This window comes from Cydia amplana, chromosome 20 (assembly GCF_948474715.1).
Source record: "Cydia amplana chromosome 20, ilCydAmpl1.1, whole genome shotgun sequence".
NCBI classification, from domain to species: domain Eukaryota; kingdom Metazoa; phylum Arthropoda; class Insecta; order Lepidoptera; family Tortricidae; genus Cydia; species Cydia amplana.
The window spans coordinates 4,754,897-4,778,825 of NC_086088.1; the positions used below are offsets into that span (position 1 = coordinate 4,754,897).

The 23,929-nt window shown below is 40.0% G+C and overlaps 1 protein-coding gene across 1 annotated transcript in view; it reads right to left on the reverse strand.

Annotated features, from left to right (window-relative positions):
* LOC134657436 (cilia- and flagella-associated protein 58-like) overlaps positions 1-23,929 on the reverse strand; it is a 36,907-nt gene that overhangs the window by 11,769 nt on the left and 1,209 nt on the right. Inside the window, exons 3-16 of the mRNA XM_063512986.1 lie at positions 21,903-21,996; positions 20,845-20,980; positions 20,141-20,318; positions 19,484-19,603; positions 18,378-18,572; positions 17,770-17,891; positions 17,095-17,234; positions 15,966-16,104; positions 15,021-15,070; positions 14,845-14,937; positions 14,612-14,697; positions 13,798-14,007; positions 12,767-12,917; positions 12,199-12,323 (exon numbers count right to left, since the gene is read on the reverse strand). Coding sequence (XP_063369056.1) covers positions 12,199-12,323; positions 12,767-12,917; positions 13,798-14,007; positions 14,612-14,697; positions 14,845-14,937; positions 15,021-15,070; positions 15,966-16,104; positions 17,095-17,234; positions 17,770-17,891; positions 18,378-18,572; positions 19,484-19,603; positions 20,141-20,318; positions 20,845-20,980; positions 21,903-21,996 — 1,839 coding nt within the window. The remainder of the gene's footprint in view (positions 1-12,198; positions 12,324-12,766; positions 12,918-13,797; positions 14,008-14,611; positions 14,698-14,844; positions 14,938-15,020; positions 15,071-15,965; positions 16,105-17,094; positions 17,235-17,769; positions 17,892-18,377; positions 18,573-19,483; positions 19,604-20,140; positions 20,319-20,844; positions 20,981-21,902; positions 21,997-23,929) is intronic.

Genomic DNA, 23,929 nt, shown 5'->3' on the forward strand with positions numbered 1-23,929 from the left:
ACACTGCATCCATGCGTTATTGATTTTGTGTAATCACGTTACAGCAAGTGGCCGTCCCTACAACGTAGTATCAGGATTTTTTTAAACTCTACCTATGTTACTTAATATCAGATTTTTTTTTAAATCTCTATGTAACTTAGTAATACATAATATGTATGTTTAATTCTAGAGATAGTTCGAAAAGTGTATAATGTGTGTAATACAAGTGTTACTAATTTTATGATACTGACTACATATGTATTAACTGTATATATAAGTGTCTTGTGTAAGGGTAAAAACACCAGAGCACCATTTATAACAATATTTATTAGAGAATCACAATATATGAGAGTTAGGGACTTAGGTAATACGCGACGCCGTTTAGGCGCAAAAACCGATCTTCTAGATGACAGACGTCATAGTGCTGTCGCAGAGGTTATTGTAGTGATATGAAGACCGCTAAATTACGATACCGCCTTTTAGCTCGGCCATCGCCTGACCCGACCAGCGCCCCGCAGGTCACTGTCATCAGTGCAGCCACTGAAGTCTGCCACAGCCAACGCAGTCGCAGCAAGCTGGGTCTTCACCAGGTGGATGTAGCCTCCACCAGTTCAATATTCTGCGAATTGAACAAGCACCTTTTACGCTCAGCCGATATACAAGCCTTGGTCCTTTTGAGTAATTCGACTCGAGTTCCGTTGAAACGGTCTATTTCGTTATTGTCAACTTACACCAAAATATTTAGTTCTATTTCAGTCGAATTGGAGTAAGGGCTTAAGCCGACTGAACCAAATGTAAGAAAGCATGACCAGGCTAGGTACCAAATAATCCGTGGTATGAGAGGTGTTAGGATATGCAAGTCTGCTCAGCACTTGCTTGAAATACACAAAAGGCTTAATTCACGTGCATATGACACCAAGAGGATATAAATATCAATTAATTATGCAAAATAATAAAATATTGCGATGAGCGTGACATCTAGCGGCAGGTAGATAAACCACCCCCTTTTTTGTAACACCATCTAACATAAATTATTTTCTTGTGAATAACGTCATATAACTTTCAAGGATTTATTAGATTTTGATAAATTTCTAGCATGTATACCCATGCAGCTAGCCCAAACCTTCCATTGAGCGGTGCGTTCATACTGACCGCTTAACGTAACAATGACTATTTGTGTCGTTTTAAAAGCAAAGACTTGGAACAAACTCACAATTGGCTTCTCCGTTGTAGGATGTAAGACTCCCTCGCATGCACGCACAAAAATGCGTACAACTCGTGAGAGGCTAACATGGGACACGTCTCATGCATGTGCGGAGCTGCCTAGGCTAGGACACCACTGCCCTTGTAGGCGCAACGACCGTAGAAGTCGGCCCTTCACGATAAGGTTGTCACGGAGCCCGGTGCACGCACTCGCTCCAACTGGGTATTTCGAACAGGCACTCCCTCCAACTCTACTGGATCCGGTACTTCGCCAGCGATCCCTAGAAGGTATAAGTGCAAGCAACCCTTTCAAGGTAACCTTGAGATCATCAGTCTTAAGGTCATTAAAATATCCTTTTGTAAACAAGGTCTCAAGCCAACCTCTCAAGGTCAACAACAAATAGTACGATACGATATAGATAAAACATTCATCGGTAGTAGAAATAATGGTCCTCTTAAGGATAATATCATATCACATGCAATGGTCCGCCTCTTAAAGCCTGCACTGCAGATACCAGGAACAAACTAGCCTGTTAAAGATAGTCTTGTATCACATGCAATGGTCCGCCTCTTAAGGCCTGCACTGCAGATATACCAGTAACAAAATTAGCCTATTAAGGATAATCTAAGCTCACATGCAACGGTCCGCCTTTTAAGGCCTGCATTGCAGCAAATACCAGTAACAACCATCCTTTTAAGGATAGTCTTATATCACATGCAATGGTCCACCTCTTAAGGCCTACACTGCAAACACCAGTAACAACCATCCTCTTAAAGATAGTCTTATATGACATGCAATGGTCCGCCTCTTAAAGCCTACACTGCAAATACCAGTAAACAACCATCCTCTTAAGGATAGTCTTATATCACATGCAATGGTCCGCCGTTTAAGGCCTGCACTGCAGATATACCAGTAACAAAATTAGCCTATTAAGGATAATCTAAGCTCACATGCAACGGTCCGCCTTTTAAGGCCTGCATTGCAGCAAATACCAGTAACAACCATCCTCTTAAGGATAGTCTTATATCACATGCAATGGTCCACCTCTTAAGGCCTACACTGCAAATACCAGTAACAACCATCCTCTTAAGGAAAGTCTTATATCACATGCAATGGTCCGCCTCTTAAGGCCTACACTGCAAACACCAGTAACAACCATCCTCTTAAAGATAGTCTTATATGACATGCAATGGTCCGCCTCTTAAAGCCTACACTGCAAATACCAGTAAACAACCATCCTCTTAAGGATAGTCTTATATCACATGCAATGGTCCGCTTCTTAAAGCCTACACTGCAAATATCAGCAACAACACCCTCTCAAGGATAGTGACAAGCAACAGGCCGCTCCTTAAAGCCTCTGTAGCGATTACCGGCGCCAGGAAGTAGCCTATTAAGGATAGCATCCCTTGCCAAGACTAAAGTAACAGCCCTTCTTAAAGAGCACATAATAATTAAAGCTCTATAGCAGACATTGAAGAGAGTAAGTAATATAAATAAAATAATCACTCAGTTCTCAATCCGAGTGTCTAATAAAATTAATCAAGCACAATGTGTTTATTTTAGTCGGCAAACCCGTTAACAAAACACATAAGTATGACAACAGTAACCCAGTTCTAAATCTGGGATAAAATAAAATCACAACTCGATTCCAAACTCGAGAGTAAGTAATATAAATAAAATAATCACTCAGTTCTCAATCCGAGTGTCTAATAAAATTAATCAAGCACAACGTGTTTATTTTAGTCGCCAAACCTGTTAACAAAACACATAAGTATGACAACAGTAACCCAGTTCTAAATCTGGGATAAACAAAATCACAACTCGATTCCAAACTCGAGAGTAAGTAATATAAATAAAATAATCACTCAGTTCTCAATCCGAGTGTCTAATAAAATTAATCAAGCACAATGTGTTTATTTTAGTCGGCAAACCTGTTAACAAAACACATAAGTATGACAACAGTAACCCAGTTCTAAATCTGGGATAAAACAAAATCACAACTCGATTCCAAACTCGAGAGTAAGTAATATAAATAAAATAATCACTCAGTTCTCAATCCGAGCGTCTAATAAAATTAATCAAGCACAATGTGTTTATTTTAGTCGGCAAACCTGTTAACAAAACACATAAGTATGACAACAGTAACCCAGTTCTAAATCTGGGATAAAACAAAATCACAACTCGATTCCGAACTCGAGAGTAAGTAATATAAATAAAATAATCACTCAGTTCTCAATCCGAGTGTCTCATAAAATTATATCTCAGTTCCTAATCTGAGAATATACTCGTAGTCAGTTCTTAATCTGAAAACGGTACCTGAAATAACAGCATTTGCCCTTAACATGGGAAATATAAAATAATAAGCAGTTGCTACTATGCAACCAATTGTAAATGATCATGTGCAACTTGGCTTGCCTCTTCCGTGCCCCTAAATAAAGGCAACACTCTTACTATACCAACATTGAACTACAGTAGAGCCTGAACAGAAGTTCATGTTATCGAGGTTCCTCTCTTACCCAGGTTCGCCTTATCGAGGTTTCACAAATTGTATTTTTCAACCATCATGAAGTGTATATTGATAATGACCAATCAGTCAAATCATGGCACATATGCTTAAACCATAAAGCTTCCAATCCCAAGACACACATGGTTGATTTTCTCCAGCTGTGCATGTGCATTTTATGTGTAGATAACTCAACACATCATCATCCAGGTTAACTTATACCTGCACAAAACTAAATAATTTTGTTAAATGCCATGCAAGCACACATTGTAAGATAAATGAGTTCATAACATAATAAACCACAATTTATGCATTTTTCAAAACAATGAAATACATACTTAGTGAACCCACAAAATTTGTGAAACATATTATTATTTATAACTTCTGATTTATGAAACCCAGAAGTAATAAAAGTGTACTGTTTATTAATGCAAACGGTACCATAACACACTACAAGTTCAGACGAAAACCGTCAATAACTTCAAACAGTAGCTCATGACATGATATTCTTCGGTCAATGTTCATTAGCAGTGAATGGGTTAAAATAGTTATTTGGAAAGCTTTAACCAAGCTATTTACCTTCGTTTAATATTCATCCATTTAACACTTAACTGACCGGTACGTTTAGAGTCCAGTAGCACTTGTATGTAAAGACATGTATATCATATAGACCGTCAATATTCATATTGACTCCTGAAAGTATTCACCTCGCTTACCATTAGCAACAACCTGCTTTACCAGTGTCATACTCAGCTCAGTAAGTATCTAGTTCAATATGTCCATCTCTTTGACAAGATTAAACCTTGGAAACACCTATAATCATACTTCATCGGTGCAAGTATTATAAAATTATGGTCAAAACTTCACCAGCAATAAAGTTTTGTTATAAGGAAATGCATCTGAAACATACTGTTAGAACACAAATGATTATCATTGTCAATAACTCAAACACTTGACAATGTCATGCCAATAACTTTCATTAGTTTGGTAAGTCTGTTTAAATGTATGTCTTTGGTTCATTTTATAACATGACATTTTGTGAAAAATATTTGCAATGCAAACTTAAACCGACATCCCAATGAACAAAACAACAACCACAACATACTATAAGCTGTATGCAATTAATTTGTATAAACATTCATAAGATTTTTCATACATAGAACCAATCAATAATATATACAGACAGAAATTTTCTCAACATCTCAAATGATTTACTGCCTTATTTATCAGTATGTCTGCAGCTTAATGTTAATTGCAAAGATGCAGGAGGTTAAATGTGATATGAACTGTCTTTTAAAATATTCAGTCCGAGGAGGCTCCGGAAACATGGAGTGACTACATTTGTCACAGACACTACTAACCAGCTTGAAATAAATGTCACCTTTCGCTTATTCACAAAGCGCATTTTACTAACCACACACAGTCAATGTAACACATACTGACCGTTAGTATACATGTACAACATGAACAAACATTTTATTTCTAAATAAATACCTCATTTTCCATGACATCGGAGAATAGCCACTTATCAACATATTTTCTCCATATATGAATTATGAGCACTAGGACATAATATACCTGGCATCCATAACCAATTAACTTTGAAATATTACCCATGTCCATTTGGGTTCATTATAGAGGCCTGACCCGATAGTCACTCTAGTGCGTTCAACGGTATGGTCGTTCAATTCAAGAATCATTGCTGTCAAATTTCTGGAAATTACACAAACCAAAAACACACCAACAAAGCATTATGTCAGTTGCAATAAGCATGTGTAATATCATACACACACACATATGAAACAACAAGTAATTTCTCCTTATTGTTGTTGTAACCAATATTCCAGTGTTTTTGAAAACTTGTAATCTATTTTAATTTGACTGAAAGGATAAAGTATTAAATAGCACTCATTGTTAATCATGAAAGCATAATACCACCATACATATAGCATCAATCAAGGCTAAATTTACATTACCAAACTTGTTTTATAATCATGGACCTAGAATATTACGGACGGACTGTCACCTAAGACAAACTGTGACACTGCAATGGCGGACGGTATGAATGTGTGCGTGTAGACGAGTGTTACCATGTAACACAAATTCTCCCCTAATGGTGAAACAATTATTTTTAATATCCTCCTTGTTTTCAAATAAAAAAATTAGGACAGTTTTACGTTAGACAATAAAAAAGGTGTGTACGTATCTGATTTTATAGTTCTTGAAAATGCGCAATATTGCACAATTACTTTGTGCAAACATTATTTTCAATACCTAATGATATTTAGCATCGTAATGAAATGAGTTGGTCATGTTTTTTAGGGTTCCGTAGCCAAATGGCAAAAAACGGAACCCTTATAGATTCGTCATGTCTGTCTGTCTGTCCGTCTGTCTGTCCGTCCGTATGTCACAGCCACTTTTCTCCGAAACTATAAGAACTATACTGTTGAAACTTGGTAAGTAGATGTATTCTGTGAACCGCATTAATATTTTCACACAAAAATAGAAAAAAAAAACAATAATTTTTTTGGGTTCCCCATACTTCGAACTGAAACTCAAAAAATTTTTTTTCATCAAACCCACGTGTGGGGTATCTATGGATAGGTCTTCAAAAATGATATTGAGGTTTCTAATATCATTTTTTTCTAAACTGAATAGTTTGCGCGAGAGACACTTCCAAAGTGGTAAAATGTGTGTCCCCCCCCCCCCTGTAACTTCTAAAATAAGAGAATGATAAAACTAAAAAAAATATATGATGTACATTACCATGTAAACTTCCACCGAAAATTGGTTTGAACGAGATCTAGTAAGTAGTTTTTTTTTATACGTCATAAATCGCCTAAATACGGAACCCTTCATGGGCGAGTCCGACTCGCACTTGGCCGCTTTTTTAATTTATACATTTAACTTGAAACGTATCTGGTTTTCAACAAAAAAATTATAATACATAACAAACAAACGTTAAGTATCGCTCCTTAGTATCGGGAAATTACCATACCGACCTAGTTTGAAATGGACAATCAATAATTTAACCATTTACCTAAATGATCTCTTAATACATAATGATTTAATAAGAAGGGTATCAATTACCCTACTTTCGGGAAATTACCCTATTCATGTTACTGGTCACACTCCTGTTTTGCAGTTTGATAATTTATAAACAACAAATTATCGTGATTTTACGTACTAATTGATAAACTTAAATATGAAAAGTTATTCCGTGACTTTTTTTCTTACGATCGGTACAATTCTAGCAGGATTTAACTACGCATGCCGGCATATTTTATATTTTTCTTCGACATGTTTACTTCAATGACGTTTCGATTCGTCTGACGGCAAACTGGTGGATGTGGGCTGTCAATGTGTGTGTGTCACGCGTAAATACTTAGAAACTGGTGGATGTTGGAATCACAGTTGTGTTGTAAGCGAAACTCTGTCCGTAATATTATAGGTTCATGTTTATAATATGCTTTTTACTTGAATGTAAATTTCACCATGACACAAACTTTAGAAAATGTTCATAGCATTTTTTTTTTTAATATGTCATGTAGACATACTTAATCACATTATGTTATGTATCTGAAAGCACATAGATTACAAAAATAACACAACATATAAGTGAGGCAGCATTTACCACTATGGCCCGGAGCACTGTTAGGTGTTGGATCGACAGACTTCTTACCTGAGTTAACTTTTACCTGAGTTACTCTATAATCCCAAGGATTTATTTCATTCATACCAATATCAAAATTCAATTGTACCTAATGGTATCTGTCAGCTTATGTCTTGTGATCTTCTGCTGTGAATATTGTAATACATACATGCCAGCAGCTTTATTGCACTGTCAATATGTTTTATTTTTGACAGTCATGATCATTGGTGTACATAAACTGAAATAGGTATCTGAAATCAAACACAAAACACACAAAACACACGGCAAAGGTACGATACGCCAGCCAATAGCCGGCACAGGTTAGTTTTGTAGGCTATTCTTGTAGGTATGATTTTGACACCAATCTTGGACTTTGTATATTTAAGTCCCTAACTGATGAGTGGTGTTGGTGCATTTACTCATTACAATCAGATTAACGATCAGAACAATGAAACAAGGAAGGACTACGCGCGGTAAATTTCGTAATGTCAATTTCATGAACCTATAATATTACGGACAGAGTTTCGCTTACAACACAACTGTGATTCCAACATCCACCAGTTTCTAAGTATTTACGCGTGACACACACACATTGACAGCCCACATCCACCAGTTTGCCGTCAGACGAATCGAAACGTCATTGAAGTAAACATGTCGAAGAAAAATATAAAATATGCCGGCATGCGTAGTTAAATCCTGCTAGAATTGTACCGATCGTAAGAAAAAAAGTCACGGAATAACTTTTCATATTTAAGTTTATCAATTAGTACGTAAAATCACGATAATTTGTTGTTTATAAATTATCAAACTGCAAAACAGGAGTGTGACCAGTAACATGAATAGGGTAATTTCCCGAAAGTAGGGTAATTGATACCCTTCTTATTAAATCATTATGTATTAAGAGATCATTTAGGTAAATGGTTAAATTATTGATTGTCCATTTCAAACTAGGTCGGTATGGTAATTTCCCGATACTAAGGAGCGATACTTAACGTTTGTTTGTTATGTATTATAATTTTTTTGTTGAAAACCAGATACGTTTCAAGTTAAATGTATAAATTAAAAAAGCGGCCAAGTGCGAGTCGGACTCGCCCATGAAGGGTTCCGTATTTAGGCGATTTATGACGTATAAAAAAAAACTACTTACTAGATCTCGTTCAAACCAATTTTCGGTGGAAGTTTACATGGTAATGTACATCATATATTTTTTTTAGTTTTATCATTCTCTTATTTTAGAAGTTACAGGGGGGGGGGGGACACACATTTTACCACTTTGGAAGTGTCTCTCGCGCAAACTATTCAGTTTAGAAAAAAATGATATTAGAAACCTCAATATCATTTTTGAAGACCTATCCATAGATACCCCACACGTGGGTTTGATGAAAAAAAATTTTTTGAGTTTCAGTTCGAAGTATGGGGAACCCAAAAAAATTATTGTTTTTTTTTTCTATTTTTGTGTGAAAATATTAATGCGGTTCACAGAATACATCTACTTACCAAGTTTCAACAGTATAGTTCTTATAGTTTCGGAGAAAAGTGGCTGTGACATACGGACGGACAGACAGACGGACAGACAGACAGACATGACGAATCTATAAGGGTTCCGTTTTTTGCCATTTGGCTACGGAACCCTAAAAAACATGACCAACTCATTTCATTACGATGCTAAATATCATTAGGTATTGAAAATAATGTTTGCACAAAGTAATTGTGCAATATTGCGCATTTTCAAGAACTATAAAATCAGATACGTACACACCTTTTTTATTGTCTAACGTAAAACTGTCCTAATTTTTTTATTTGAAAACAAGGAGGATATTAAAAATAATTGTTTCACCATTAGGGGAGAATTTGTGTTACATGGTAACACTCGTCTACACGCACACATTCATACCGTCCGCCATTGCAGTGTCACAGTTTGTCTTAGGTGACAGTCCGTCCGTAATATTCTAGGTCCATGGTCAATTTCGACAAATTATATCGTAGTAGGCGGGAATCCACTATCGCACTTCTGAAGCTGTAAGGGTAAAAACACCAGAGCACCATTTATAACAATATTTATTAGAGAATCACAATATATGAGAGTTAGGGACTTAGGTAATACGCGACGCCGTTTAGGCGCAAAAACCGATCTTCTAGATGACAGACGTCATAGTGCTGTCGCAGAGGTTATTGTAGTGATATGAAGACCGCTAAATTACGATACCGCCTTTTACTTGGCTATAGCTGTAAACTTATACTTAGTGTTTGCCTGAATAAAGAATAAAGAACAAATTAGCCTTTTGCTGCACTTGGGCCAAGCACAAGCGTAAACAGTAGCAGTAGGCATAAATAGAAAGAAATCACGGAGCGACACCACCTTCTCGTTCAAAGCCACCTCGATAGGCTCAGCTTGCACTTCGTGGTCCATAATAACGGTCAAACAGATGGCGATGGCGTCGCATTCTTACGCCGATAAGGATCCGACAAAAGATATTTTAGATATTAGACAAAACAAAAAACGTAAGGAAAGTAATAAACACATTAAAAAATGATCGCTAAAAAATATTGCATAAAGTATCATTCTATGGAACTTGCTATGTAAACAAAAGTCACTAGTAAATTCATTCATTCATCAAGTTTGATTACATAGTTAGCAAGTTCCATCGAATGACACTCTACCAATTCAATACGACGGTTATGTCAATTACACAAACGTGCAGCATGGTGCGTAACGGGATGGGTAAGTAATATATAATAATAATATATAGGGTATTAGACGGTCGGTGAAAGAGCGCTTTTTCAGTCGGCTCACAAAAGTCCTTAACAGTCTTTTGTCAGGAGGCAACAAAGTGCGCGCCTTCAACGCCTGGGTAATGCCCCTGCTCACATACTCCTTTGGCATACTAAGGTGGACTCAGACCGAGCTGGATGCCCTGGATCGGAGGGTCCGATCACTGCTCACCGCGCATCGCATGCTACACCCACGCTCGTCAGTTATGAGATTGTACATCCCACGGAAATGTGGAGGCCGAGGCTTCCTAAACGCCAAGGATCTCCACAACCGCGAGGTGTACAATCTCAGGAATTATTTCCTTAACAACGACTGTGGGATGCATCGTGATGTGGTGGCAGTAGACAGGAACCTCACACCGCTCTCCTTGGCAAACGAGAACTGGCGCAAACCTGTGGTACTAAGTACTGCGGATCGCAAGGCGGCATGGGAGAGTAAGGTGCTACACGGGCGGTTCTACAAGGCCCTCACGGGACCCGATGTGGACCTGCTCGCGTCGGTGAACTGGTTACGATTCGGGGACCTCTTCGGAGAAACCGAGGGTTTTGCCTGTGCAATTGCGGACGAAGTAATGATGACGAACAACTATCGGAAATATATCCTGAAGGACGGTACGGTCGACATTTGTCGGGCATGCCGTCGTCCCGGAGAGTCACTCAGGCATATCATCTCCGGTTGTTCTCATCTTGCTAACGGCGAGTACTTGCACAGACATAATCTCGTAGCCAGGATTATACACCAGCAGCTTGCTCTTCTATACGGCCTTGTGGACCGCGAAGTACCGTACTACAAGTATTCATCTACGCCAGTTCTCGAGAATGGTCGTGCCACGCTCTATTGGGATCGATCTGTCATCACTGACAGGACTATTGTAGCCAATAAGCCTGACATTGTGATAATAGATCGATCGCAACGCCGGGCCGTGCTCGTTGACATCACCATCCCCCATGATGAGAATCTCGTGAAAGCCGAGAAGGACAAGTCCAGCAAGTACCTAGACTTGGCTCACGAGATAACCGCCATGTGGGATGTTGATTCGACGATCATTGTCCCGATAGTCGTTTCAGTGAACGGTCTAATAGCGAAGAGTCTCGACCAACATCTTGAGAGACTCTCGCTAGGTGGTTGGATCAAGGGTCAGATGCAGAAGGCGGTGATCTTGGACACGGCGCGGATAGTCCGCCGGTTCCTCTCTCTGCAGCCCTGACCACCGGCAGCTTGGGCCTTGCCCCGCTGCTGGCGGCACCCTAGGTTAGGTTTTTTATAATATGTTTATAAGTATTTTGTATTGTTTTTGTAAGTGTTTTTGTATTTTATTTTTATATCCATATTATAAAATAACCTAACTTAAGACCAAAAATAAATAAAGAGAATAATAATTTTATACGGCGTACGGCGACAGGACGCGAGTCGTATTAACCGTGAAATGTAATTTACGACCTCCACTAAATGCATTATCTACTCATACTCAAACAACAAAATATCTGCAAACAAAAGGTATACGAGTATAGCGCCAACTGCACGCCTCTGGGCTGTATCTTATTCTTTGAACCTCGTGGCGGTGCAGCGATACAAAATTCACGTACGATCGCAGCGAGCGGGGTAAGCGGGTGGTGCGGGTACAGAGCGCTTAGCTCCGCCCTGACGCTCAAGGGCATTGGGCCTTCCAATCGTCTTAAACCAGTCAAATTGTACTGGTAACCATGGTGACTCCTGGTTTAACCGGTTAACCCCGAGTTAGTGAATGGTGCAAGTGGCCCTTAGTAGGTATTATTTGTATAATATATGGTACAAGTGAAATGTACAGTCGACGTCAAATATATCGGAGCGGCCAAGGTGTTCACAATATCTGAACGCGCACTCTAAGGACTCATTTAGACGGCGCGCGAACTCGTATACGATTTTAGTTACATTGCGGGCCATTGGGGTTACAACAATCCAGCCGACCGATCAAATAACGCAATGTAATGAAACTCGCATGCGAGTTCTCGCCCCGTCTAAATGAGCCCTAACGCTTTGACAATAGAGGCGTGTTCAAATATTTGTGAGAGCCTTAGCCGCTCCGATATATCTGATGGCGAGTGTACCTCGAGTCGTAGGTCGGTCATGTTTTCTATCCCCTTCGACAGCAGGTTCTTCTCTTTCCTGAGCCGGATGATCTCCAGCCGGAGCAACCTTATGTCCTCGACTCGCGCCTCGTATTGCCGTTCTCCTAAAAGCGTAAAGGAAATGGTTTATATCTGGGCATCTTCGTAACTTTTACAGGGAAAAATTCAGACCCCATCCTGAGTACTGTAGCGGGCCGATACGACTCACCTATAATGCGGCATTTTGAGTGTGTCATAACCGCTACTAGGTGATAGATTAAGTTATTGCTGTCTGTGTATGTTGTAAATCGCTTTCTGTTCTTGTTCCACTAACACTTAGTTTTTAATCTTAATTGTTACTAACCATTATGGGCCATTGTTCTTTTATAGCCTGACCAGTAATATATGATAATTGTCAAGAGGGCGCTGTTATTCTCATAGGGTGACAATTCAGTGTAGTATGAAAAAATTAGTTCCAGTGAAATTGCGCAACATGGCGCACCCTCAATAGATCCTGGTTCACCTATAAATGAATAAATTGAATTGAATTGAATGTGTTAAAACGTACCTCGGTGCAGCGTGACCTCGAGGATGCGTATCTTCTCATAGAGCAGGGCGATCTCGTCGTTCCGACGGACCAGCTGGGCGCCGACCACGTCCCGCTCGTTCATCAGACCCTCCAGCTCCTTGGTCAGCTTGGCGCGGGCAGTGTCGCCTTCCTGCGTTATGTTACGTTATGTACACTGAGTTATGTACACATTAGAGATGCCACGAATATTCGGCAACTATTCGGTATTCGGCCACTTTGCCGAATATTCGGTATTCGGCCGAATGTTGCATACTATTCGGCCGAATACCGAATATCTGTTGCGCCGACATAAAAAGAAAAATTGCACAATAAAAATAACCAAAAACTATGTAGGTGTGTTCTTGGATAGTTGTTAAATACAAAGACCCTTTTTTGAGCATTTGTTGATTAAATAAAAAACATTTTATTTTTATCATGAGTCTGTTTTGTTTGACTCTATTCATTAATGCTGTTCAACAAAAATATATCTTAGCTAACGTCATCTAACGTTGAGCTTTGTTAGCGATCAGTTTTCATAATAATTGTGACTCAAAATGTTCGCATGTCATGCCGAATATTCGGTCGCCGAATATTCGGTATTCGGCCAAAACCACTATTCGGGGCATCTCTAGTTATTATTACTTCATAAAGAGAAGCCATACCAAACAATGAAATTGTCGCAAGCGCAACCTGAAGGCGAGGGGAGCGGGGCGTGGACTACGCGAGCAACGTCGTAAGCGCCGCGAAATTCATGGCGCTTACGCGTTCTGTAACATCTGTTAGTCATATATACCTATCCCACATACAGAAAAACAATCTCAATCTCGCCTTTAACCAAAAATAACCAACAGTTTTTAATTTGTCGTTGTGATTTATCGGTAGCTACCGGCCGAAATCGACTCCAGTCTCCAAGATCACACCTAGCCAAAACACACACAAGGGTTTTGGCTGTATCAAAATTATATTCCAGCGTAAATTTTTAGGAAAAGACGACATCAGAACCTATATAAATATGTAGAAGACCTAGCTACCTGAATAATCCTATTCAGCCGCGCTTCCTCCTGCCGCAAGGCCGCAATATCCGCCCTGGCGTCCGCGAGCCTCGTCGCGCCCGTCTGTATCTCCATCCTGAGTAACTCCACCTTCTTATGGCATTTGCCAAGCGCGGCCTCGCACGATTTTAGACCGGTCTCCTTGCCGCTGATGTCTTCTTTTAGCTGCTCGATTTGGTATGCTAGCATCTACAGAACATAATGTTGTTAATATAGAGAAGACGGCAGGATGGAACAATGATTTATAACTCAAGATAGGTTATAGGCGTTCCAAAATTGAAGCACTTAACTTGTGACAATTTGGACAAGGTGCCTTTAGACGCGGCTGGACAAGCGATAAATGTGCACGTGCTAACGAGCTCCCGTACACCGAAAGAGAAAGAGACGACCTTATGTTTAACAACGAGTGTGACAAAGATGGATGGAATGAGAAAATTAATCAAAAATAACAGATTTCTTCGTAGGCACAGAAATAAATATGGAAGTATTTTTTATGCTCCTAAAGTATGAGTATAACCTATCTATGGTTATAATATCATTGGGATGGAACAGAAAACCAGCAGTGAGCCTAAGGCAGTTGTTGTGACTGTTGAATTTAAGAGCAGGCAAGCCAGAGATTCTCTAGACTCTTCGCCACTGCAAGGAACATGCAATGCAATATGTTTATTATTGCTTACAATCAGGTGATAAGGTCAACAATACTTCCTGTTTTAACTTACTTTGGGGACGTAAGACCTCCTAGTCGGGGACCTGATAGTTTTTATCAAGGAAATCATCACGCTACGCAACTTACTCGCAGTTTCTGCTTGAGATCTTGAACCTCATCGAGCGCGTCGTTGTAGTTTTTATGCAGCACGTTCCTCTCGGCCCGTGTGGTGTCTAAATAGATTGACAATCATCAGCAACAGTTAAGTACACATGATAATTATGCCAAATAGCCTACTACGAAATATCAACTCGATTTTGATATTTAAGTACCAGTTGTTTTTCGTATAATGGTAAATTAGGTGTTCACCAATCACTTACCTAGCGCGACGCTCAGTTTGTGCGAGTTGATCTGTTCCTCGCGTAATGCCTTCTGTAGATCCATAATATCGGCCGTACGAAGGCGAACTTCCTCTGCAAAACACAACTCATTTATTTTATTGATTTGTTCGACGCTACAAAATAAAATCTCGTAGTTTTTATTTGTTTTCACTGACCTGATATCTCATCAATTTTTTCGTTCAATGCAATCGCCTCCTCCAGCATTCTAAAAGTAGCAAAAAAATTATAAACGAAGATCCTGTTCACCAATGACTAAAGTATAAAGGGATTTACAAATTAACCTACAGGATTTAGCACAGGATAAATTTACAGAATTTGTATTTGGATTGGACTACAAAAAATGTAGATAGGTTTATCAGTAATTATATCGGCCATTGTTAAACTTAGATACTTGGGCCCATAAGGAGTAGACAAGGAAGGAGAAGGGGGATATGATTTAATCCAGCCATACTCAACCTTTTTAAGAGGGCTACAAGATGAATTTACTTAACGGTGACGTTGGGATGGCAAGGTATCAATTCAAAGTATTTATGTATACTAGGATCACCAGGCGGGCCACCACGTAAAGTCCAGCGGGCTGCAGGTTGAGTGTCGCTGATTACTATTATATTATTATTATTCAGAGCCCACTGTGTCCCACTGCTGGGCAAAGGCCTCCCCCCTCTAAAGGTCTCTATTTAGTGCAATATCTGGCCAGCCTCTCAAGAAGGAGTCCAAGTTATCCCGCCATCGCCGACGAGGCCTGCCGGCTCCCCGGTTAGACTAGAGAAAGAAATACATAGAGTGCTCACTCCATACATCAGTTCAGACTATTAATTTCAGTGTCTACATCTAGCATCGAGTAGCGGAACTATCAGTACTGCTACTTGACAATAGATGTAGCACCGACCGGAAAGTCTTATCTCAACTACTAGCAGCACTGATAGTTCCGCTACTCGATGCTAGAAGCTAATAGTATTTTTGGTACTAAAACTGATGTATGGAGTGAGCACTCTATGTATTTTTTTCTCTATGCTATTAGCTACCCCCTACATATGTTGTATGATTATATGACTACTGTATTTTATAATTTTTGTCTTCGACGGCATCAGCCCGCTCACCTATCCTTGTCCTTCTCCAGCTGTCGGATGACGAGCCGCTGCCGGTTCACCTGCGCGTTGCTCTGGTCCACCTCCGTCTCCAGCTGCTTGCGGCGGTTGTCCATCAGGTTTAGGGCGTGCAGGTTCTCGAGGGCTTCGTCTGAAACAAAAAAAACATCGGGTTGCACTCAGGGAGAAGTGAAAACTCAATGACTAGTGCAAAATGCACTATGTATAATTGAGGTTAACGCCATCTAGCGTTAGCATTAATTACTTGAAACCCCTAAGCACATCACTGTTAGTACTCGAGTTATATTAATACCAGTTAGAGCTAAACTCACTAGATGGCATTTAAATCAATAAAGAAAAACTCAATGACATCACATGTAACAGTTTTTCATGTAATGTCATTGAGTTTTTCTTTATTGATTTAAATGCCATCTAAATGAGTGGCCATCTCAATCTTACGGCCACGTGATCGTCTTACGCTGTCTCGAGTTTAACATTTTTTCCCCACCTCAAAAAGTGCACAGCGCCGCTAAAGAAGTTTTCACTTCAACAAGCCTTAATACGAAATTCGACACAGTAGACGACGTAGGTATTTCAGCAAAGAGTCTATACTTTGGATAGAAATGGGATCTTTTAGAAAAGCTAGGTGGTTAACATAACTCAGGGAGTTTTGTTCTGCAGTGGACGTTGTTCAGCCGGTCTGCTGATGACAAACTAAACCCAATAAATTACTTCACCGTGTACTTTGAAAGCCTTACACGATCACAGATATTGCTTACAATGTGTCATTTGCATGAAATTGGGTGCCTGTTCAAGTTATTTTATAGGAACCGTGCGCGTTGAAGAGTCTATTACCTTGTGACTCGAATCGAAAACTTTAACACGTTCCCTGTCCGGGTACCCCCAATGTGGGGTCATGAAGTATTTGTCAGGAATCCGTACTTCCACTATGGGTTCACAACCTAAAAGTGGAAGCTCAATGGGACGTGTGACTTTGGCATATTATAATTTTCTATGGGGACAGTGAACGTGTTCACAATTAACGCCTACAAGCCTACCTCAAGGACATTGATATATTTTGAAATTCCAGAGGAAATGTGACAAAACAGGAAGAAAACACCCATTGGGGTGAATAACTTACTCTGAATCTTCTGCATGCTCTGGTTGAGTATCTCCTTCTCTCGATTGAGGTTCTCGATGTCTCGTCTGTCAGCCTCAGCTTTCTTGTTCGCTATCAATATCTCTCGTTCCATCACGACCACTTGCTGCCGCAGTCCGTTTCTATATATCGAGACCAAAAATTATTTATACGTCTGAACCACCTTAAATCATTATTATTTATCGTATGGCATATGTACAAGTCACTGGATACTGAACATATAAAAAGAAAACTTATAGCTAGAATTTCGCCCTTCCCAGATACGCGATTGCTTCTTTTGACAGGATCTTAAAATCTTCTATATGGCCTGACCTTACATTAAAAATTGCAGATATTAGAATTTGGAAGAAAAGGGTAGTTCTGTTAAAGTTAAATATGGGGAAATTATCGGTGGCGTCGTCGGCTAATACCTAATCTAATATATATGATACGTAGGTACATAAAGGCAACTTCACTGTAATCGATCAAGCATAGGAGGCTCGAATAAATAATTAATTTCGCGCCGGCCGGCACTCGTGTCGGTACGATATAAAAGCCATTGAACTGTACCGTTCGGTCTCCGTGTCAGATTTCATTGAACTGTACCGTTCGGTCTCCGTGTCAGATTTCATTGAACTGTACCGTTCGGTCTCCGTGTCAGATTTCATTGAACTGTACCGTTCGGTCTCCGTGTCAGACTTCATTTGCTCGAGCCGCTGGTACTTCTTCGTCTGCTGCACGGCCTGCTTCGTCAGCTTCGACACCTCGTTCCGCATCTTGGTGTTATCGCTCGTCATGTTCTACAAGATAAAACGTCTTTCAACAGTCAGCAGCAGAAGTTGCTAAGCGGGCGAGATGTTCAAAATTACCTTGACGCGCTCTTATTCTCTTAACAACAAGTCGCGTCAAAATCATTTTGAACACCTCGCCCGCTTAACAACTATTGCTGCTGACTGTAGGATCCACAGGGAAATTAATGGCCGTTTAGAATAAAGTTGTAAGACTAACGAGATGATTGATGAATTTAATGAATAACCTTTCATTCCCTTACAAATTAGGGGAAATTACTTTTCGTGTTAGTTCCTGTTGTCTCTCTGAGATAAGTTCTCTGGAAGTATTACCTATTGAGATTCTCTTCACACTCGCGAACTCTACATTGGTGTTTTCGAGGGTCTATAAACACGTCCAAGCTCTAACTACAGCTCTTTAAATACATCTTCGCCATCAAGTCTCTTTGGTACTATTATCTAGTTCTCTTACTGTCTACTCTCTGCTGTTAGGGTTACCTTCAGATCTTTGGAAGTGTTGGTGAGATTTTCCTTCGCCTTCGCGAACTCTATATTGGTGTTTTCGAGGATCTCCCTGAAGTGGCTGGCCTTGGCTAGAGCTGCCTCCTGCTCAGCCTGAGCCGCGTGTAGCTTATTTTGCATGTCCTTCAGCTGACGGTCGCGGCGCTCTATCGTGTGCTCCGATTTGGACAACTGGGGACGGGTAAGGTTCAATATCAGTGCGTTAGGAACCTTTACCAAACAACTGGAAATATAGCCGTCTGGGAAATAGTCGTATTTTTTGTATGTGTAAACGAACGAACGAACTTAAGCAAGAACTGCAAACTAACTGGATTAGAGATAGCATTAGAAAACACTCTAAAATCGCACCACTACAATAAAAAAGTACAAGATAAGTTATTAAATATCGATTTAGTGTACATACGATGGACGAATTGACATTAAATGTCGTTTCTTTACGTTTCAGATAAAGCAACGCATTATTATTTGTGTATCATATTATTGATTATAAAATATCATATATATGTATAAATATGTAAATTTGTGTAGATAGGTTCTACAGAAAGATGTAGCAACATCTTCGGAAATATTACCATAAGATCATATAGTTTTGGCATTTGAACCGATCTGATACTGAACCGCGAATGAACATTCAATTAAATGTTACTTCTAATTTAATGGCTGGGTACTTGGGGTCAAGTTAACTTAATTGGTCTACAAATAATTAGGTGTATATTTTACGTAGAAGATCATGCCTACGTTTGAAAAACATAACTCTTTCAATTGGTAGTTGGGTAAAAAGGAATGTGTGTTAAAAGAGTATTGTCAAAGTAAATTTTGCACCTAGTAATCTAAATTTACTGCCATCTTTCGACACAGGACTAGAACTCTTAGAATGACATATGGCTATTTGACCCATGTTATTCTTTCACTGATATGCGTTAGATACTAGATATCAAACGGTGTCGCGATCTACTCGAGTATAGGCCAAAGGTACGCCATCGTAAGTATCTCGTATAAAATTTTCTTGATTTTTCGAGGCACGTTTTTTTTCTTAGACTTTAAGTATTTATCTTACACACTCAATAGATCTTTGATAATACCGTTTCATTGAGATTCTTTATCAAGACCCTTCGCTCCTCGAGGAGGTTCTTGAGGCTCTCCACCTCACCCTTTATGTGGTCCACGAGCCGGTTCTGGCGCACTGCGTTGTTGCCGGCATCCTGCAATATAAGGAGGTCGATTCTAATTCAACAATTTGTTATGGCATCGAACTGGTTTTGATACGACCTCGACGATCGTCTTGGTGATTGGTGCGTATCTCTTGCACGAGTTTCACTTCATTTCGCATGCACCAATCAGCGTGAGCGATCTTCCAGGTCGTATCAAAATGAGATCCAAATAAGTTGTTAAATCTGGATCGGGATTTAGATCATCTCCACTTGCTACATCCGTCAAATTTATATAAAAGATTATAAGCCTGTTGCACCAACCACAATTATTGAGGGACTGATAAACTCCCTAATAAAATGTTACCTATTTATTCAAATTTATTATGATGACATTACATCAGTAGGTAATCTAATTAGAACCCATAATAAGAAGGCAACCATGGTGTCAGGCGATGACAAGTAGGTGATGATCGTGATGCCTTGTTGAGCTTTTGTTCCAACTCTTCGATGAGGCTGATAGTGGCTCCGCTCAGCCGGTGTCTGACTCCGTCTAGTTCACCCCGTAGCCGCTGCTTTTCTTTAACCTACCTCAAGCTGTTCCTCCATGGCAGCAATGGTGTCATCAGCCTTGTTGAGCTTCTGCTCCAACTCCTCGATGTAGCTGGTGGCTCCGCTTAACCGCTGCCTGACTCCGTCTAGTTCACCCAGTAGCCGTTGCTTTTCTTTCTCGAACTTCTCTTTTTCTTTAGCGGCTGATGTTGCGCCACTGAAGTATGTAAGAAATTAATAACATTACTAATTTAATAAGTCGTTTTTCTAATATTTACAACGATATTCCTAAAAAGAGGACGCTTTTACTGGAACAAGTACTCATTATTTCTAATAATGAGCGTAAAGTCCTGAATTTTATCGAGGAATATCGTCAATTTTGATTTACATATTTCGACTTTTCTTGTGAGAGCGCTCTTAAGTGTTATGTAGAAAAAAATTGTTTAATACAAGCTTTTATCGCTGATTTTTTCGACAATCAACTAATACTCATCTAGACAATTCTATTAGCAAACCCTTGTAGTCTCCAGATGCTGTCGAGCGCCCGGCAAACAGAGATGTCACTTAATACTGACAGTTTGTCACTATAGTTTGTCAAAGGACTGCCTCATTTCAAACGTAGACAGAGACAATCATACTATCTTTGTCTTACACTAGTACTAGTACCCAAAAGAAAAGGATGAGTATAGTTTTCCTGGTTCTTACTGACTGACAAATTGGTTTGACCAACTATAAATACTTACGGATCATCGTCGCCTTGCCGCTTGAGCGCGGTGAGCTCCTTGTCCAGCCTGGCGACGGTCTTCTTTATGGTCTCCAGGGACTCCACGCTGGCCAGCTCACGTGCATGCATCGCGTCCGCCAACGCTCGGGCCTCCTCTGGTAAACGATAGATACAATCAATTGTGAATAGATTTCTTTATGGCCAACCCACAGTAGCGCCTTTTGAGCGTCGGCGTTCAGTTAGTGTAATGGAAAATGGCGTCGATGCGCAGTCTTTGTGCATGCCAACGTTGCGTCGGGCAGCAGCCTTAGAGTTGTAGACGCCGACGCTCGGCAGACGCAGTCACGAATAAATAAGTGTAAGTAGCAGAAAGTTTTAAAAAAAATATTTGCAACTTCTCAACATTATTAGAAGCTTTAATAACAAAACTTCCGTGAGACAAAGACATAGTAAATATATTAAATGACGTAGTGAGTGTTGTGTGCAACCCATCGTTTGACAATAATGCCATAAATGAGGGTAGTTTCTCGCCTCCCCTGCCGCCACCGGCGCCTGCGCCGAGTCATCGGGCGCGGAGAGCTGCGGCCCGCAGTCTGCGCCGGTCCGTCACCGTAAACGCAAGCTCCTGATGACACTTCTCGGTACGAAGTGAAACATGTCGAGCGTTTTTCGACTTAAAATACGTGAGTGACCCGTTTTTAATATATTTACTATTATTAGAAGCGTCCGCAAGGACTTAAGAAATTCTATGAGAAAAGATTTACATTTTGGAAATTTTCTGTCATCAACAGTAGACCACAGTATCTTGTATTTTGGAAGGTAAATAACTTATTTAGTGCACACGCACTACAGGAGCATGCCAGAAAAGTGCCGGGCACGTGACGCTATTTATTTGTAAGTCTTTTAATTAAGCTAAGAAGCCAATATTTGGCATGATAACATTTGATAGCTTAGCTTTACATTCAACGGTATATAATATAATGCATATTTTTGCAGGCTATTAAGGTACCTAAGCTACTAAATACGATACGCGAGTGGACCTCTTTGTGGAATACCCCTGCAGTTTCCAGTACTTACCGATATCCTGACGCAGTTTCTCGATGGTCTGGTTGGCCTCGCTGATCTCGGCCATATAGTCTGCGATCGTGTCGTCGAAGGTGCCCATCTTGGTCTACAAACAACCAGGTTCTCGTTAAGATACCTTAACCTACTTTGGATGGACTGTTCAAACTTATTAAGGGCCAAAACGCCGAAATTTGCTGGAAATGTTCGAGAGGAGAGGAGACATTTATTCGTGACAATCACAAGCGTCCGAAGCTACATAAGCTACCAAATTACTAATTCCACGCAGGCGAAGTCGAGGGAAAAAGCTTAATACTTAGTGTAAGGCCTGAGTAGACGCTCGAAGCGGACCGTTGGGCGGGACGTGCAACGTGGCGTCGGGCTCACAAGTAATTTGAGCAGCGTGTACTAAGGCCGCTCCTATACGCTTGCATTTGTTAAACATACACGCCGCACGTCCCGCCCCGCTGCACGTCCAACTCGAGCGTCCACTCAGGCCTTATACTTAATGCCTAGAGCGCTCATGGGGGCTTGAGCTTTCAATAGGCTCGCGTTCTTAGAGCTTGAGCTATGAAGCCCGAGTCTAAGACATAATCTTAAAAGCTCATTAAGGTTAAGGTTAAAGTTCTGGCCGAGTAACCAACGTGCCAATCGCTTATGCTCCGTAGCGATCGAAACGCAACTGTCACTGTCGCACTACTAATGGAAGAGTGATAGAGAGACACAAAGCGATTCGATGGCGAAGCGATAGCGATTGTCACCTTGTCTAGGCTGCCTGAACCCTTTTTGAGCTCAAACCTTCAACGCTCGAGTCTTAAAAGGCTTAATGCGAGTCTATAAGGTTCGAAACTCTTCAAGACTAGTTTTGTAAAAACACTAGTACAGTCGTGTAAAAATATGGGAACACTCATCATGCGCAAAAATATATCACATAGCTCTTATGTCAGCGAATTAAGAACTAGGGACATATTTTTGAGTAAGTTTTATGCACCCATATGTTTACACTTGACTGTACAACCCTGTCATTTCCCGAAATAAGGTGATATCATAGGCCATGGCCAGAGACAGATAAAATTAACACAGCAGATTTCCTGTCTAGTCTAATGTCATGCATATTTATTATTAATTAGTGAACACTAGAAAAACATTACAGCGGGGTTATCTAGTTAAAGCGACTTAATTCGAAAGTCAGCCAATGAGCTAGAATTCTAGCTATAATTATCTAGGCTGAACCATGGCTGAACTGACTGAAGGTGCATGGGAGCCGATATTCCGGTTTGATTTAAATTTTATTTAAATGTCGGATGTCGGAGACGACCACGGGGAAGTAATATGCATGGAATACTATTATATATACCTAACCTAATAACCTTATTAACTATAGTTATGTGATATTTATCTAATATTATTTTATTGCTCAAAACAATGTTTTTTTGAACCCTGAGCGCCGATTGGTGACCCCAGCAGGGAACGTGACGTATTACCTACCTCTTCCTTACATTCCCGAGTTAATCTAGATTCCTACCTATACATCTCATATTGTTATTATCATGTTAGTCACTAAATCGTAAGCGCCATGAAATACGCTTGCCGTATTTTGGTCAGAGGTCAGAATGCACGTTGAATGCATGTCTTATAAATTCAGTATAAAAAATTCAATAATATGACATTATGGGATGGTCATTTTTGCCGTATTTTATTAAATATCTAGTTGTGTCCTACAAATAAAGGGAAATTTATCGACTGGGAAAAGTGATTGCCTATCTTCCCGATACTTAACTTATTGGATATTTTCAGCCAGCGGTACATCACTTATTGTACAGTCAGCAGCAGAAGTTGCAAAGCGGACGAGGTGTTCAAAATGATCTTGACGCGACTTTATTGTTAAGAGAATAAGAGCGTGGGTAACTTTGTAATGATAGCTGTACCTATTCAACTGTACCTATATGTTGGGAGCTTCTAAACTTTTATTATGACCTGCCGGACTTCCTTTTAATTCACAAGGTTATTAAGCAGGCCATTCGTCACTTGCGTAGACATTT